This window comes from Carassius carassius, chromosome 16, assembly GCF_963082965.1.
Source record: "Carassius carassius chromosome 16, fCarCar2.1, whole genome shotgun sequence".
Classification (NCBI taxonomy): Eukaryota; Metazoa; Chordata; class Actinopteri; order Cypriniformes; family Cyprinidae; genus Carassius; species Carassius carassius.
Window position 1 is genome coordinate 31,102,292 of NC_081770.1, and position 18,100 is coordinate 31,120,391.

Consider the following 18,100-nt stretch of genomic DNA (forward strand, 5'->3'; position numbering starts at 1 on the left):
ATCAACAACAACTACATCAACATCTACCACTCTGGCAACAACTGCTGCGTCAACATCTACCTCTTCATCAGCAACTGGTGCACCAGCCTTAACACCAACTGCACCAACATCTAGCACTCTGCCAACAGCTTCTGCACCAACATCCACCACTCTATCAACAACAACTGCACCAACATCTAGCACTCTACCAACAACTTCTGCACCAACAACAACTGCACCAACATCTATCAGTCTATCAACAACTGATGCACCAACCTCAACAACTACATTTACTTTTAATCTGACAACAACCCAACTTGTGTCTACAACTCAACAAGCAAGTCAATCAACACCCTCATCTCCAGATGCTGTCCTGCAAAGTAAGCAAAGTTAATTTTATATGTCCATTTATTTCTTCTTCATATTATTATTATTCACAGCACAGGTTTTGTAAATAGATTAAAGTTTTATTCACATATGATAATATGAATCTGATTTTTTTATAGATATGACAGCAGTTGCATACATAAGTTTAAAAATGAGATCCTTTGTTGAGCTGAACAATGAGGAAATCATTACATATATTGAAAAGGTAAGCTGATATTTTGTCATAAACACATATACAGTATATATATATATATATATATATATATATATATATATATATATATATATATATATATATATATATATACAGTACAGACCAAAAGTTTGGACACACCTTCTCATTCAAAGAGTTTTCTTTATTTTCATGACTATGAAAATTGTAGATTCACACTGAAGGCATCAAAACTATGAACTAACACATGTGGAATTATATATGGAATTATATACATAACAAAAAAAGTGTGAAAAAACTGAAAATATGTCATATTCTAGGTTCTTCAAAGTAGCCACCTTTTGCTTTGATTACTGCTTTGCACACTCTTGGCATTCTCTTGATGAGCTTCAAGAGGTAGTCACCTGAAATGGTCTTCCAACCGTCTTGAAGGACTTCCCCGAGAGATGCTTAGCACTTGTTGGCCCTTTTGCCTTCTGTCTGCGGTCCAGCTCACCCCTAAACCATCTCGATTGGGTTCAGGTCCGGTGACTGTGGAGGCCAGGTCATCTGGCGCAGCACCCCATCACTCTCCTTCTTGGTCAAATAGCCCTTGATGCCTTCAGTGTGACTCTGCAATTTTCATAGTCATGAAAATAAAGAAAACCCTTTTGAATGAGAAGGTGTGTCCAAACTTTTGGTCTGTACTGTATATTTATTTATATATATATATATATATATAGAGAGAGAGCGATAGATAGATAGATAGATAGACAGACAGACAGACAGACAGACAGACAGACAGACAGACAGATAGATAGATAGATAGATAGATAGATAGATAGATAGATAGATAGATAGATAGATAGATAGATAGATAGATAGATAGATAGATAGATAGATAGATAGATAGATAGATAGATAGATAGAGCCCTACTAATAGTTGTTCACTTTAAGCATTAGCTGACTAATTGCATATTTATTAGTGGTGGTGGTAATCTAGATTAATCTCACTGTAATCTTGGAATTAATCTAGATTTATCTAGATTAAAATGGCTCATTTGAATTCTGCCAAAGGCATTCAGAATATGTGTGCTACCCAAATAAAATAGCCTAATGACTAAAAGTAAGTCTTTTAGAACCGGTTTCTCAAGCCAGGTGGTGCATTAGACCAGGAGCTCATCTCCTGTTTCCAAAATGCATCACAAAGTGTTTGAGAAAGCTGTAAACTAATTCCACATTGCACAAGGTGCAAACAACCTTACGCCCGTTTCACACATAATTTGTCTGCAGTGCGTATGCGTTTCGTATTTTTTTACGCACCCATGTTAACGGATTCCAGCATTCACGTGGTTGCGGTCTGTCAGTGCGTTCCAGGAGCGGTGCGTCTGCAGCAGTGCAGCGATTGTTCACGTACCGAGTAGCAGACTGCAAACACGTCCTGTGTGAAAGCACAATGAGTATGAGTCCGTGCTGCTTCTGCACCACATATGTAACGCACACGGACTGCATACGCACTGCAGACGGAGTATGTGTGAAACAGGCGTGCATCTTGTCGAGGTTTCCATTGGTAAGCTTCTTAAAAAAAAAAATTCCCTGAAGCAAACCCGGCGGCTTCAGCTGCATCCATGTTAGCACGTCACGTTTGATCTGGTAATTTCACACTAGGCATACACACAGGTTCGAAGACTCGTTCTCGCCCCCTACACATTCGGCTAGGTATACATCCGCGCTAAAATATCAAGGTGAAATTCTTCATAGCTCGCCTAGTATAGACCCAGCTCTCAACCCAACTTTGAGAATAGATTAACGGCGATATTTTTTTTATTGCCCTATAAGAGTCTCCCGTTAACGCAGCACGTTAACACCGATAACGGCCCACCACTAATATTTATTAATAAAATATTAAATCATTATAATGAGCCTTTAATTGCCTGCATAGCCTAATACGCGCTCAAGCACATGCATAAAGCTTGCCACAGCACACTGGCGGAATAAATTATTATAAATGTGTCAGGGAAAAACAGTAAGGAGGCTACATTAACATTTTAATAATGCATTGATACACTGGTGCTTTCTTTGTTTTAAGTTTAAGAGATGAAGTCAGAAACACTGACTCATTATCTCCACAGTATAGATTACATAATCTGATAATATATGTTTTCCATTTGAATTGGTTAATTTGAAAGTAGACATTTCACTCTCTATAGATGTTTTTCATATCTGTAAGGTAAGTATACAAAGAGACAAAGGTGGCAGAAAGGGCATTCCTGTTTGCTTTCATTGTTTTACAAAAGGGCAATGTTTTGTTGTCAACATGAGTGCACAAAATAAATTTAGAGTCTTTGCAGATTTGAAAGATGTATTGCTCCTATCTGTATAAGCAAAAATGATGGAGTATTTTAAGAGCAAGTGAATGCACCAGCACCTCCATCTGTCATGCAGTGAGCGCTATTGTTCAATTTCCACACTCCACCCATACCCTTCAATAGCACATATTTATGTAGGTTTACATTAGATTGAGCAGCCATGTAAAGTTGCTAATACTTACATATTTCAGATGATAAGCCATATTTGAGGTCGATGAATGACATGCAAGTGTTTGGATGTCCTGCCCAATGTACTGTATTACCACATGGACCAGCCGTTAATGATCTGTTCATCACAGACTGTTTGACTTTGTGGATTAAATTTTTTGTTTCTGCGACTAAGCGACTAATAAAAGTTTGGTCAGTGTTATATGGAGCAAACAAGACACGGGACGTCCGGATCCATTTGCAAAGCTTTATTTAGAAGACAGGCAAACACATATGGCACAGGCAAGACACAAGAGTAATCTGTTAAACATGCATGGTTCTTTGATCGGCGAACATAATCCAGAGAGATTGACAAGAGGGGTAATCCAATGAACTCGAACAATAGTCCAGGCAAGGTGCAAACATAATCCAAAAAACAAGATGAAAGGGTAATCGAAAAAACTCAGGCAAGAATCAGAACACAGGAAAGCAGGAGTTTCTTATGGTCATTAAGGCTGCATTTATTTGATAAAAAATACAAGAAATAAAAATTATTTATTTATTCCTGTGATGCAAAGCTGAATTTTCAGCATCATTACTCCAGTATTCGGTGTCACATGATCCTTCAGAAATCATTCTAATATGCAAATTTATTATCAGTTCTTTGATACTTTTTCAGTTTTCTTTGATGAAAAAAAAGTAAAAAGAAAAGCATTTATTTAAAATATAAATATTTTCTAACAATATACACTACAGTACAAACGTCTGGGGTCAGTACATTTTTATTGTTTCTTTTTTTTGAAAGAAATTAAAACTTTTATTTAGCAAGGATGTGTTAAATTATATTTTGAATAAATTCTGTTCTTTTAAATTTATGCATTTAGCAGACGCTTTACTTACAGTTCATTCAGGCTATCAATTTTTACATATCATGTGTTCCCGGGGAATCGAACCCCCAACCTTGCACTTAATAGTTCAGTGCTCTACCAATTGAGCTACAAGAACACTAATTATATTATATATTATACTTTTAACACTTTATTCATCAAAGAATCCTGAAAAACAAAAGTATTGCAGATTTCCCCCAAAAATTTGGCAGCACAACTGTTGCAAGCATTGATTAGTTTCTCGAGAGCACACAAAAGTTTCTCGTTAGCATGCAATAGTCTCTCGAGAGCATGCAGTAGTTCCTCGTGAGCATGCAAAAGTTTATCATGAGCTCGTGAAAGTTTCTTGTGAGTAGTAAAAGTTTCTTGTGAGCATGCCATAGTTTTTCGTGAACATGCAAAAGTTTATCATGAGCATGCGAAAGTTTCCTGTGAGCATGCAGTAGCTCCTCGTGAACATGCAAAAGTTTATCGTGAGCTCGCGAAAGTTTCTCGTGAGCATGCCATTGTTTCTTGTATGCGAAAGTTTCTCGTGAGCATGCCATTGTTTCTTGTATGCGAAAGTTTCTCGTGAGCATGCCATTGTTTCTTGTATGCGAAAGTTTCTCGTGAGCATGCCATTGTTTCTTGTATGCGAAAGTTTCTCGTGAGCATGCCATTGTTTCTTGTATGCGAAAGTTTCTCGTGAGCATGCCATAGTTTCTTGTATGCGAAAGTTTATTGTGAGCATAGGAGAGTTTCTCGAGAGCACACAAAAGTTTCTTCTGAGCATGCAAATGTTTTTGAGAGCACACAAATTTTTTTCTTGTGAGCACACAACAGTTTCTTGAGAGCATGCAAAAGTTTCTCAAGAACATGTGAAAGTTTCTCGAAAGCATGCAATAGTTACTTATGAGCACCCAAAAGTTTCTGGTGAGCACGTGATAGTTTCTTAAGAGCACACCATAGTTTCTCATGAGCAACAAATGTTTCTGGTTAGCAGGCAAAGATTTCTCATGAGCATGCAATAGTTTCTCCTGAGCACACAATGGTTTCTCGAAAGCGCACGAAAGTTTGTATATTTTGGCAAATGTCCATTTAGGGAATCTATATGTACATAATTCAATAGATTAAAATGATATTGTAAGATACACCAGTTTGCAATATTAAGCATGTACAGCTAAAAATAGCTGTAAGAGGATAACACTGGATGCCAGGCACATTAAGTTTACAAATGGCCGTGGCTGTTTTTATGGGAAAAATAAGGTGAATTCATCAATGTAAAAATTTTATTATAATGCTTTCAGTGCTTATCAATTTTCTTTGCAGTTTTTCAAGCACACAAACAGTAGCGGGACAATCAGGATTACTGTGAAGAAATCAAGAAAATTGTTGACCTAAGGATCTAACATGGAAAACTGCAATCCCCTACAAACAATCTCTGAATGAAATGTCCAGTCAGGTGTCCAAATGTTTTTCACTGAATTTTCTATAGATAGATTTTGACTATAAACTGTGATTACAAGAACCAATAAAACAACTAAAATGTTAATTATATATATATATATATATATATATATATATATATATATATATATATATATATATATATATATATATATATTCTCTCTCTCTTTTTTCTGTTTTAGTTCATTTTTAGTTTAAGTCATGCACTTTTTCATTCTGAACTCAACAATCACTTAAGCTTTGTTGTGAAATATTTAATATGTTGTTTATGTTATAATATTGCTGCTCTTTTCAGTGTGAATAATAAAAAAAAAAATCTCTCAGATCTATACAAAATCTAAAAGTTTTGGAATTTCTACACATGATGCGAGCGACAGGACTACTGCTATATTATTACAATCAGTAATGCTGTCTGGATGCGGTGATGTGACAAATTGAAATCCCTGACAGTAAACTGTCGCCTCATTCTATTTATTATGTATTGACATAAAGTTCAAACAATTTGCAACAGTCGCTTTGTTGCATCCAGTGTAGGTAAATCATCAATGAACGGTGCTTTCACATCAAGGCTAAAACAATTTATCGCCTTCTGCTAATTTACGCCTGTACACTAAAGGTGCACCTAAAAAAATTTAATATAATGGAAAGGTCTTTATTTTTTGTAATTTAATTAAAAAAGCTAACTTTCTTATTTTCTAGGTTTATTGCACACAAACTGAAATATTTCAAGAGGTTTTTTTTGTTTTAATTCTGATGGTCACGACTTACAGTTTAGGAAAATTAAAAATTTAGTATCTAAAAAAAATTAGAATATTTCATTTTGAGCTTGATTAGTTTGATTAATTTTGAGTATAAATACTGGGTACCTCTTGGACTAGTTTAGAACATGCATCCACAATTATGGGAAAGACGACTGACTTGACCATTGTCCAGAAAGGACAAGGAGGTTAACCCACAGAAGGTCATTGCTGAAAGGGCTGGCTGTTCACAGAGTGCTGTATCAAAATATATTCATAGAAAGTTGACTAGAAGGAAAAAGTGTGGTAGGAAATGGTACACAAGCAACAGGGATGACCAAAGCCTTGGGAAGATTGTCAGGAAAAGCCGATTCCAGAACTTTGGAGAGCTTCACAAGCAGTGGACTGAAGCCGGAGTCAGCGAATCAAGAGTCCCCACACTCAGACGTCTTAAGGAAAAGAGCTACAGCTGTCACATTCCTAGAGCCAAGCCACTCCTGATCCAGAAAAATGGTCAGAAACATTTCACCTGGGGTAAGGAGAAAAACAACTGGACTGTTGATCAGTGGTCCACAGTCCTCTCTTCAGATGAAAATAAATTTAGCATTTCATTTGGAAATCAAGGTCTGGAGTCTGGAGAAAGACTGGAGAGGCACAGAATCCAAAGTTTCTGAAGTCAGAGATGATTTGGGGTGCTGGTGTTGCTCCATTGTGTTTTATCAAGTCAAAAGTCCCCTCAAGACACATTGTCATGAGTACATTGATGAAAAGAAAGATCTTTCTAGCTTTAACTCCAAAACTCACACCAGATGAGTCCATCTAATTAGGAAGACATTAGTTATATAGTGAAGTCCCACTTGTAACAATCTGCAGATTACAAAAAAAAATAATGTAAATGCTTTACATTGTTTACATTCTTGTAAAACTACCTGGCAGGTTAAAAATGCAGATAAACCAGAGTCAGCGATGGGAAATTAAAAGAAATAGAGAATCTCATTGTTCTCTTATGATAAGGTATTTGGTAATGAAGTATAAATTGATTTTCTGGTCATATACTCCTGTTTTAAAAACCAAATTAAGGGAAACGGTTTCAAGTTTCTGTATGTCTTAGTGTTTTTTAATGTATGTATTCCACAGCATGCTACTGAGCAGTTGAATAATGGAATTATTACACACAAAAGTCTTTTATTAAAATCACTCAGTATGTTTTAATGGATTTAACATTGAACAGTAAACATGATAACATTACAGATCAAATTTAAACGAATGATTACAGTAATTTCATCATGGTTTATTTGAGAAGACATTTTAGTAGAATGCAAATAGTCAGAGCCTGGTTAAAGGTCAGGAGGACTGTTTACCCATGCCTTCGGTTCATCATTGATTACAAAACTAGGTCTTTTTGGGGATTGAAAATATTCAGAAGAGGGCTGTTTGAATATAAATGTCTACATATAGAGATTTTGAAAGCTCACGTTTTATATTAAGTTTTTAATTAAGGAAAAATTAAATAAATACAAATTATAAAACCACGCCATTCTACTCTTAATCTAAATAATCCAGAGTCAAAATACTGAGGAAAAACAAAGGGGAAAAAACAATGAAAAGATAGCAGAGATTTTGATAGCCCTCTATTTTGTTATTTATAGTTACTATTTAAATTAAAATCACTTTTAAAATTCTATTAAGAGGAACTTACAAATTGAAGGTATTTTATATTAATACTAATAAAAAAAGATTTCGCTATCGTCTCGTAAACCCCGCCCATAGATGTGCTTAGCCAATCAGAGGAGCTTCTCCTCCTTAACTCCAATCGACAAGCTTGTCAATCATGTGTGCATGAGCCCCGCCTACACACGTGCTCAGCCAATCAGAAGACGCGTACCACTTCCACCTTCACAGCCAGCCTGTCAATCTTGTGTAAATAAACCTCGCCCACACATGAGTCGGAGAGACACGTCCACTTTCACTGCGAGGTTTCGTCGTCGAAATGCTCTCGTGGGAGTTTTTCCAAATAACTTTTGTGTGTCCACAACTTTGTCTACTCCTACATAAATAAACGAGCTGTCCGGTGAAGACGGCAATGGCTGCAGAAAGCGAGCGTGATAATTCTTTCCATCAAATTCTGCATCAGATCGGTGGAAAAAGTAGCATTCATTTAATAAGCGCTGTGAGAGGACCTGATGGAGACACCGGTGTATTACAAGACTTCATCGCGGACATGTTTAATAACGGGGAGCGCGAAGAAACCAGCAACGGCGAAATCAAAATCCAAACAAACGTGTGCAGCCATAACCAATCGCACACAGAACAGAATTCATCCGATCTCTGCAAGAGCGAGAAACCAGATCCACTCGAGAACAGAACCGTGAGCTCGAGCCGATTCAGCGGCGGAAAACACAGAGCCATTCAGTGCGCCGTGATCATATTCATCTTCAAACACGATTATGTGTGTCATAAAGAGAATCGTGTGTCTTTGAGGGAGATTCTGAAGGACGTGAGAGCTCGGATCAAGAGGAACGCTCTCCGTCCTGCTCTGCTGGGACTCGTTCACACCGACCCAATCAATCAATCACAGAGTCGCGATTCAGTGGAGTTCCTGGATCGATCCCTGCGAGCGGTGTTCATTAACCACCCCCCGCAGGCCATATGGACCGGACGTTACGTCACAAAGTCCCCGGATGTGCTACAGGAGATCAAGTGGAACACCTGCAGGGCTGTGAAGGGCTCGATTTCCACAGGTCTGTTGGGTGTCATAGTCCAACACGATATTATGTGCTTTACGAAAAGGCGATTTCGTACGATTTTGTATGATGTGATTATTACGGAAAAGTATGAATTATTATTATTATTATTTTTTTTTTTTGAAGAAAGGAAACATGATGGACCACCCCTAACCCCACCCCAACCTAACTGTCTGTGCGGCGCAAGAAGATTGTACGAAAAAAATCACGAATGAGATTGTATGAATTTTGCGAAATTGTAAAATAGTTTTTCTATGCAAACGTGCACTAGACTTAACGCTATACACTTGGCCATTGCGCTTTTCTTTTTACACATGTACTGAACTTCAATAAAAAAAAATTTTAAAAGTTGCGATAGCTACAAATATAACTATAATGATAATTATATTAGTGTCCTCCTTAATGCGCAATATCGTTCTGTGCATTATAAGCACGCCCTGGCCCTTTAAATATTTTAGCTCTTCAGAGTCACTGAATTCTGATTGGCTGTCAAAGTTTTTATCGTCCATCAGCCGAAAAAAAAAAAATCACTCTGAAAGGGATTCAAACCATGTTTTTCTCAGTATCAATTGTTATCCATATAACTATAGAGTAATCGTCCCAAGATTTAGAAAGATAATTAAACCTTCATTGATATCCTCTTAGTTATCGTCATTGGTTTGAATGGGCTTTTAACAAATTTAACACCCCTCATGTTGCGTTTTTTATAACAACAACATGTTTTTTGCCTTTCGCCGCACTGCTTTTCTATTGTTTTTCATATAAATGCTTACCTAGGCATGTGGTCCTGACTTGCTTTTTTTTTCGCTACCTAGCTAGACAGCTTTTTTCCAATTATCTTCTATAAACGTACTGGGGAACCTACTTAGACAGCATTGTAGGATATCATTGCCAAAAAAACATCCGCATGTTTTAGCAGTTTAGCATACAGTGAGCTGTTTATCTAGACAGTAGTTTGTGGCATTATAGCCTCAAAACCCGAGTGTGCTGCCCAACTAGCATCTTTTCAGCTTCATGTAGGTCACAACTCTAGCCGAATCACATGATTTGGGGGACTATAATGAATAGAGGCCCCTAGAAAAAAGAAAGAAAGAATGTGATTAACGAGTCCTTTCTCAATGGCTCTTTATGTTGCAGATAGCACTGTTGGCGGTAAAAGCAGTTTGTTTTGGCCACTGAAATGTTTCCCGGGACTCTTCAGAAAGACACACAGAGGACAAGCTGACGTAAACACCAATAGTTGGCAGCAAGGTTTGAGGATGCTCATTAGCATTCAGATTGAAACCTGTTTGTTTAGCTATCAACTAATCTGCCATCTTAACTCTTCCAGCCAATACGAATGTGACTGAGGAAGGAATCCCACTGCAGATGCGGGCCACAGCAGACTGACGCCATGTCGGCTTTGCCAATAGACCAATGAAGATAAAGAACAAGCCTCAATCTGTGTGCCTGTGTGCTACACAGGTCATATACTCTTGCACTATGACTGGCCAGTCAGGAAGATTCATAGAAGTGAGAAATGAAGGCAACGAAAGGCTGCTAGAGCATTATACATGATACAGTTTTTTTTGCTATCTCAGAAGGTTATATCACTACAATCACAGTAACATACAGAGTTTATTAGTATTAAATAATCTAATGTGACCATTCCTGAACACTGTGACTCACTACTGTATCAGCTGTTGTTTTTAAATAAAAGAAACATGTTGTTACATCGACTCGACCAATAAACGAGGTATTCTGAAGAAAACAAGAAATGTGATGCATTTAGCTGTTTAAAACGTTTTCAATGCTGTACCAGACACATTGGTGAATAAATGAAAACGGAAGAGTTTACGTTAGACTAGTCATTCATATAGAACGCATTTTTGCATTTTGTTAATATGCACTTGGACGTATGTGTTTGACTGGTTTCGGTTGATTCGACGTTTGTCTTCGTCTTCGTGGCTACACAATAGGCTTTAACATTTTTTTCTGCACGCTGTTTACAAACTGAACTATTGAATCATTGTTTGTAAGCGAGTGATTCATTTGAGTCGATTCTCTTCAATGAATTGATCAAGTTCGATAGCTGTGGTCTGAATCGGTTCAAGATTCATTCTGAATGATTCGAACTGATCACTCGCGCACTGAATAATTTGGAGAGGTTATTGACTTCAATAGTTAAATAGGCCTACATTTTCAAGATTTTTTTTTTATTTGTCACATACACAATTATATAGAGCATATATAACCAGCAGTGAAATGTGAGTACTTAAAAAAACATTAAACATTAAAAATAATTGGGATGGGGGAAGGTAAGTTAAATTAAAACAATATAATTGTAACTATTAAAGTGACTAAAATCAACACAATAAATGTACAAAGGTACTACAGGCGGACATTTTTTTTATACTAAATTTATTCGAGTTTTATAAACAGAAATGAATTTGTTCCATGTTTTTATTTTATTGTGTTATATTATTATGTTATTTTATGGTATTTCGATATTTTATTTTCTATATTATTTTGAGTTATGCTTTTATGTTATGTTATTAAATGTAACTTTATTTTATGTAATTTTTTTATTTATTATTTTATTTTGTTATTGTATTTTATGCTATTTTTGTTAATTTTATTTTGCGGTTTTATTATTTTTTTTGTTGTATTTAGCTATTGTATTTTGCTGTTTTATGTTACTATATTATTGTATTTTGTTATTTTATTTTCAGATTTAAAAGCTCTTATGTGTTTGACCACCGAGTAGAGAGAAAAAGAGATGCTAATTACAGACGGGAAAAAGAGAGGGGTAGAAATATCATTTATGTGGGTCCCAGTATTGCATCAAATGAAAAGGTTGATAAATTGGCTATCTAATTTATTAAATCTATTAAGATTTAATAAATTAAATTAAATCTAAGGCGAAGGGTAAAAGTATAGTATGGCAGGAAACTATTTAAAAAAATGACAACTGTTTTGGGAGCAAGAAATCAAAGGGAGACACCTATTCTCATTTTCTAGTAGGGTAACGGACTGAGTTAATATTTATAATAGAGGGGGATAAGTCGTAAGGAACAAGTTATTATTTCTAGAATGAGGATTGGGCACACATTTTTGAATAGCAATTTATTTATTTTGGGAAACATCAAAGTGGCTTGTGTTCATGTTTGGAACCTTAGACAGTGGAACATGTGTTGATTTCGTGTAGAAAATATGACCTTCAAAGACAAGATTTATTCAGAGAATTGCGAGAAACTGGTTTGGAAGAAATATCTCTGAAAACTATTTTAGAAGTAGGGGTAACCGAGAAAGGAAAACTCTTTCTTTTTACATTTTTAATAGACACTGGACTGTATAAAAGTATATATAGTGCAATAGAGTAATACATCCATAGACGGCAGCAATGCAACTTATTGGATGCCGTAAAATCCCATAGAAGAAGAAGAAGACGAAGAAGAGCCGCTGTAGGGTTGACCGCCACAAAGCCTGTCTGGAAACAGTTCGTTTTTATTATCGCCCACCTAAAACATTCATTTAAAAATAATTGCTATTTCCCATTAAATAACTATTTTGTAACATCTGATAACAGCCGCGTCCACGTATTCCGCAGTATGTGATTTCCCAGTAAACAGCGAGTGATCGGTTCAGGCGGAGCGCCGGCGCGCCCCGGAGATCAGTCTGATTCCCCGCTGCTGCTGCTGCTGCTGTGTAATAGCAGTCGATCGCTCGCCGCTTACACCGTTTCATTGAGAGTGAAACAAACTTTCTTCTTCTTCTCACTGTTTGTGTGTTTAAATCGTTGTGCTGGAGGAGATCCGGTGACGGACACAGACAAACATGATCACTTCAGCCGGTGAGTGCACGAGCTCGAGCGCGTTTGATTTAGCTGAGTCACACAGCTAGCGGCTAACGAGCTAGCGCTTCATTCGTGCTTTATAACAATAAATGTGCTCTAATATATAACTTACTACTTCAGCTTTTACATACAGGAGTGACTGAGAGTGTAACTGTTAGCTAATGTTTCTAACGACTTTGACAGACGTGGTTTGTTTACCTCATCAACCGAAAGTAACGAATTAGCGCGATTTATTAAAAACCGGATGTATTATATGCGCCTGACTGTATAAACATGTAAGAAAGACATGTATATGTTATGTGTGAATGAAACGTATGTCTGAGCTCGTTCTGTAGCAGATCTGTCATGTCACTGTCATTAAAAATAAGAAGGATTGGCAGAAAGAGACTGATATAACTGTCAGATTGATGGATAGAGAGCAAGAGTGTGTGTGCATATCTCTCTCTCTCTCTCAGTATGTACTGTACACTGATGGTGTTTGTCTGTTGTGCAGCTGGTATTATTTCGCTCCTGGATGAAGACGAGCCGCAGCTCAAGGTACAGATCAGCTCTTGTCAAACACAGATAACATGATTAACTTCAGGTGTCATTAACAGTCTGTTGTTCTTCTCTTAAAGGAGTTTGCTCTTCATAAACTCAACTCTATTGTCAATGACTTCTGGGCTGAGATTTCAGAGTCTGTGGACAAGATGTAAGTAACATCGACTGATTGTTTTCAAAGAGAATTGCACATAAAATTGCCATGAACCCGTCTAAATTATGCTCTAACTTGTTTAATCAGGGGTGTGGTTTTTACAAATAATACTAATTATTATTATTAAGATGATTTATTATTATTATTATTATTTTAATGTAAAGTGTACCCCGTGTGAACGGCATGAATCTAGAGGAAAACTGTGGTAATATTATAATTTTACAGCTATTCTGTAAACTACATTATTAGTATGAAATACTCATTTTTATTGGACAGTATATTAGTGATACTTTTTTAGTGATTTTTAAATTAAATACTTAATACTACTAATTATTGGTATTAGTAATTAATTTGTCTTGTAATACTATGAATGAAATAGTAATATATTTATTTTTGTTTGCAATTTTGACAATAATAATTTGAGTATTTATTTACAGTACATTAGTATTACTGGAATAGTAATATATTCATTATTATCTAAAGTATAATTATAATTTAAATCCAAAAGTCTATTGTGAATGGTAATAATTCTTATTTTTATTAATTGCTTGTCTTTTTACGATACTGTAGCATTATTGCAATAGTTTAGTTTCTCGATTTATTTCCTTTTATTAATGGCAATTTATCGCCATTCAGTTATTTTCATGTTATTTTTCAAATCATAAAGCTAAAAGAAGAAATTATAAAAAAAAATACAATTTATAATACTACTATTTAAGTGTAAAAGTTAGTAATTAATTATCATAATAATAGTAATACAACCCGAATTCCGGAAAAGTTGGGACGTTTTTTAAATTTTAATAAAATGAAAACTAAAGGAATTTCAAATCACATGAGCCAATATTTTATTCACAATAGAACATAGATAACGTAGCAAATGTTTAAACTGAGAAATTTTACACTTTTATCCACTTAATTAGCTCATTTAAAATTTAATGCCTGCTACAGGTCTCAAAAAAGTTGGCACGGGGGCAACAAATGGCTAAAAAAGCAAGCAGTTTTGAAAAGATTCACCTGGGAGAACATCTAGTGATTAATTAAGTTAATTGATATCAGGTCTGTAACATGATTAGCTATAAAAGCTTTGTCTTAGAGAAGCAGAGTCTCTCAGAAGTAAAGATGGGCAGAGGCTCTCCAATCTGTGAAAGACTGCGTAAAAAAATTGTGGAAAACTTTAAAAACAATGTTCCTCAACGTCAAATTGCAAAGGCTTTGCAAATCTCATCATCTACAGTGCATAACATCATCAAAAGATTCAGAGAAACTGGAGAAATCTCTGTGCGTAAGGGACAAGGCCGGAGACCTTTATTGGATGCCCGTGGTCTTCGGGCTCTCAGACGACACTGCATCACTCATCGGCATGATTGTGTCAATGACATTACTAAATGGGCCCAGGAATACTTTCAGAAACCACTGTCGGTAAACACAATCCGCCGTGCCATCAGCAGATGCCAACTAAAGCTCTATCATGCAAAAAGGAAGCCATATGTGAACATGGTCCATTAGCGCCGTCGTGTCCTGTGGGCCAAGGCTCATTTAAAATGGACTATTTCAAAGTGGAATAGTGTTTTATGGTCAGACGAGGCCAAATTTGACATTCTTGTTGGAAATCACGGACGCCGTGTCCTCTGGGCTAAAGAGGAGGGAGACCTTCCAGCATGTTATCAGCGTTCAGTTCAAAAGCCAGCATCTCTGATGGTATGGGGGTGCATAAGTGCATACGGTATGGGCAGCTTGCATGTTTTGGAAGGCTCTGTGAATGCTGAAAGGTATATAAAGGTTTTAGAGCAACATATGCTTCCCTCCAAACAACGTCTATTTCAGGGAAGGCCTTGTTTATTTCAGCAGGACAATGCAAAACCACATACTGCAGCTATAACAACAGCATGGCTTCGTCGTAGAAGAGTCCGGGTGCTAACCTGGCCTGCCTGCAGTCCAGATCTTTCACCTATAGAGAACATTTGGCGCATCATTAAACGAAAAATACGTCAAAGACGACCACGAACTCTTCAGCAGCTGGAAATCTTTATAAGGCAAGAATGGGACCAAATTCCAACAGCAAAACTCCAGCAACTCATAGCCTCAATGCCCAGACGTCTTCAAACTGTTTTGAAAAGAAAAGGAGATGCTACACCATGGTAAACATGCCCCGTCCCAACTATTTTGAGACCTGTAGCAGAAATCAAAATTGAAATGAGCTCATTTTGTGCATAAAATTGTAAACTTTCTCAGTTTAAACATTTGCTATGTTATCTATGTTCTATTGTGAATAAAATATTGGCTCATGTGATTTGAAAGCCTTTTAGTTTTCATTTTATTAAAATTTAAAAAACGTCCCAACTTTTCCGGAATTCGGGTTGTAATTAATATAATATCAATAAAAGTAAATTAATATTATATCATTTTAAATTAAAATTATATGAAGTTATTGTCCAAAAAATGCTTAAAAAAATGTAATGGAGAAGTATATCAGCATTCCAATGATAGTGTTGTAGTGTAAAGTGATGAAGAGTGAATGTGTAGACACCAGTGAAGTGTTGAGCTCAGTGTTTGTCTGTCAGCGAGGTCCTGTACGAGGACGAGACATTCTGTAGCAGAGAGTTTGCTGCACTGGTGGCCTCCAAAGTCTTCTACCACCTCGGAGCTTTTGAGGAGTCCTTAAACTACGCTCTGGGCGCTGGAGATCTCTTCAACGTCAGTGACAATTCAGAGTATGTGGAGACCATTATTGGTAAGTGAAGAGCTGTCGCTGGAACTCATTTGATAGCAATTAATACTTCTAATCCGTAAATCACATTTGTGCCGAACCGTGGGGCCTGGTTCGTACGGATCATGGACCATCTACCATTCGCTGCAGCCCTAATAAACACAGACTTGGAGAGCAGAAGATACTTCTTTCAAAAACATAAATCTTACCAACCCTTGTCTTTGTGGCCATCAGCCAAGTGTATCGATCACTACACCAAACTGCGCGTGGAGAACGCCGAGCTGCCAGAGGATGAGGAGAAGAAAAGCATCGATCCTCGTCTGGAGGGAATCGTCAACAAGATGTTCCAGCGCTGCTTGGGCGATCACATGTACAAACAAGCCATCGGCATCGCGCTGGAGACCCGCCGTTTGGACATCTTCGAGAAAACCATCCTGGAATCTGTATGTTACTTATCTGCAGAGTCAGACATTGAATATTGATCTTAAAGGGATAAACAATTTTGGGTGAACTGTCATTTCAAGAACCATATCGCAGACCTTTGTTTGGTTTTCCCACAGAAGGACATTGGTGGTCTGCTGGCCTACAGCCTGAAGATCTGCATGTCCCTCATGCAGAACAAGAAGTTTCGTAACGACGTTCTCCGAGTTTTGGTCAAGCTGTACATGAACCTGGAGAAGCCTGACTTCATTAGCGTTTGCCAGGTGACCTGTCCTGAGCCCACTGATCTTTATCCTGCTCTGCGTTCAGGGATTCCTCTCTGACGTTGTTGTTTTTCATCATAGTGTCTTATTTTCCTGGACGACCCTCAAGCTGTGAGCGATATATTGGAGAAGCTTGTGAAAGATGATAACCTCCTGATGGCCTATCAGATCTGCTTTGACCTGTATGAGAGCGCCAGCCAGCAGTTCCTGTCCTCTGTCATCCAGAACCTGCGGACCGTTGGCACACCCATCCCCGCCGTGCCCGGGTCCACCAACACCGGCACTGTGCCCACCCAAGAGAGAGACAGGTAGGCTTGTTACCGCTTGCATATTGATGCATCAAATAAACTGAGAAATCATATCTTTCAGTCTATGTTGGTGCTTTTCCACTACGTGCTATGGTTCCCTTCTGGGGGGTTTTCCACTGGGTTACATTTCCTGGTACTTTTTTTTAGTACCACCTCGGTTGAGGTTGCAAGTGAATTGTACCATTACCAAAACGTGACGCGTAAACCCTGCTGATCACCGATTGGCTGGAGAGAGTTGTCTCTGCTTGCGTCATTGAAGTTGCGACACAATTTTGATTTAAATCAAAAAAGCCAGTGAATGATCAAACGCAACCGTTTTGAATGACTGCACCTTTTTTTAATAACCAAAAAATGGTTTTGAGGTCTGTTGGGAAAGTACAGATGCTCCTCTCGTTGATAGCAGAGGAGTGGATCCAGTGAGAGTTTTTTGGGGCGACGTGGAATGAAAACATTTTTTTTAGGCGTCGTGGCAGTAGAGGGGGTGCAAATATAATGACATGTGAATAATCCCAGCCACTCTAAAGAGAGATACTAAACTGCAGTGGAAACGCAAACAGAGCTGAGTCGTACCACGCAGTGGAAAAGTGGAAGATAATGCAAGTGAATGGGTGCCAGAGTTTTGAAGCTTCAAAAAGCACATTCAGCCGTCAAGATAATAGTAGTTTTATGTATATATTTTCCTTTTTTATAGAAAACTGTTGTTTTATCCCTGTTGTTTTTATATTTGTTGTTTTATTTATTTAAAAAAAAAACATACAGGGTCTCATTCTCATTGACAATTAGAAACGTCACTGCAAAATGAATAATGGTCCTAAAGTAGGCTTCATTTTCTTTGCATTTTTTGTTTTTGTAAATGTATTTATTCAAGTTAGTTTTCTTGAGTCACCGGCTTAATCATAGTGAAACACTTCACTTGAACTCGCATCCTTGAGGGCTATTTTAACGAAAAGAATTTGAATTCTAAGAAACTTTACTAATATGATTCGGAAGATGAATTGAATATGT

At 37.2% G+C, this 18,100-nt stretch overlaps 2 protein-coding genes across 2 annotated transcripts in view; both read left to right on the top strand.

Annotated features, from left to right (window-relative positions):
• The first annotated feature begins 8,026 nt into the window (after window positions 1–8,026).
• On the top strand, window positions 8,027–10,559 carry LOC132160124 (uncharacterized). Its single transcript, XM_059569837.1, has 3 exons — window positions 8,027–8,844; window positions 9,985–10,098; window positions 10,178–10,559. The coding sequence occupies exons 1-3, from the start codon at window positions 8,187–8,189 to the stop codon at window positions 10,234–10,236; spliced, it is 831 nt and encodes a 276-aa protein (XP_059425820.1). The 5' UTR covers window positions 8,027–8,186; the 3' UTR covers window positions 10,237–10,559.
• Window positions 10,560–12,507: 1,948 nt separating this feature from the next.
• Window positions 12,508–18,100, top strand: part of psmd1 (proteasome 26S subunit, non-ATPase 1) — a 32,798-nt gene continuing 27,205 nt past the window's right edge. The window contains exons 1-7 of the mRNA XM_059569839.1: window positions 12,508–12,679; window positions 13,176–13,219; window positions 13,300–13,373; window positions 15,938–16,107; window positions 16,318–16,526; window positions 16,644–16,787; window positions 16,869–17,095. Coding sequence (XP_059425822.1) covers window positions 12,664–12,679; window positions 13,176–13,219; window positions 13,300–13,373; window positions 15,938–16,107; window positions 16,318–16,526; window positions 16,644–16,787; window positions 16,869–17,095 — 884 coding nt within the window. The 5' untranslated portion in view covers window positions 12,508–12,663. The remainder of the gene's footprint in view (window positions 12,680–13,175; window positions 13,220–13,299; window positions 13,374–15,937; window positions 16,108–16,317; window positions 16,527–16,643; window positions 16,788–16,868; window positions 17,096–18,100) is intronic.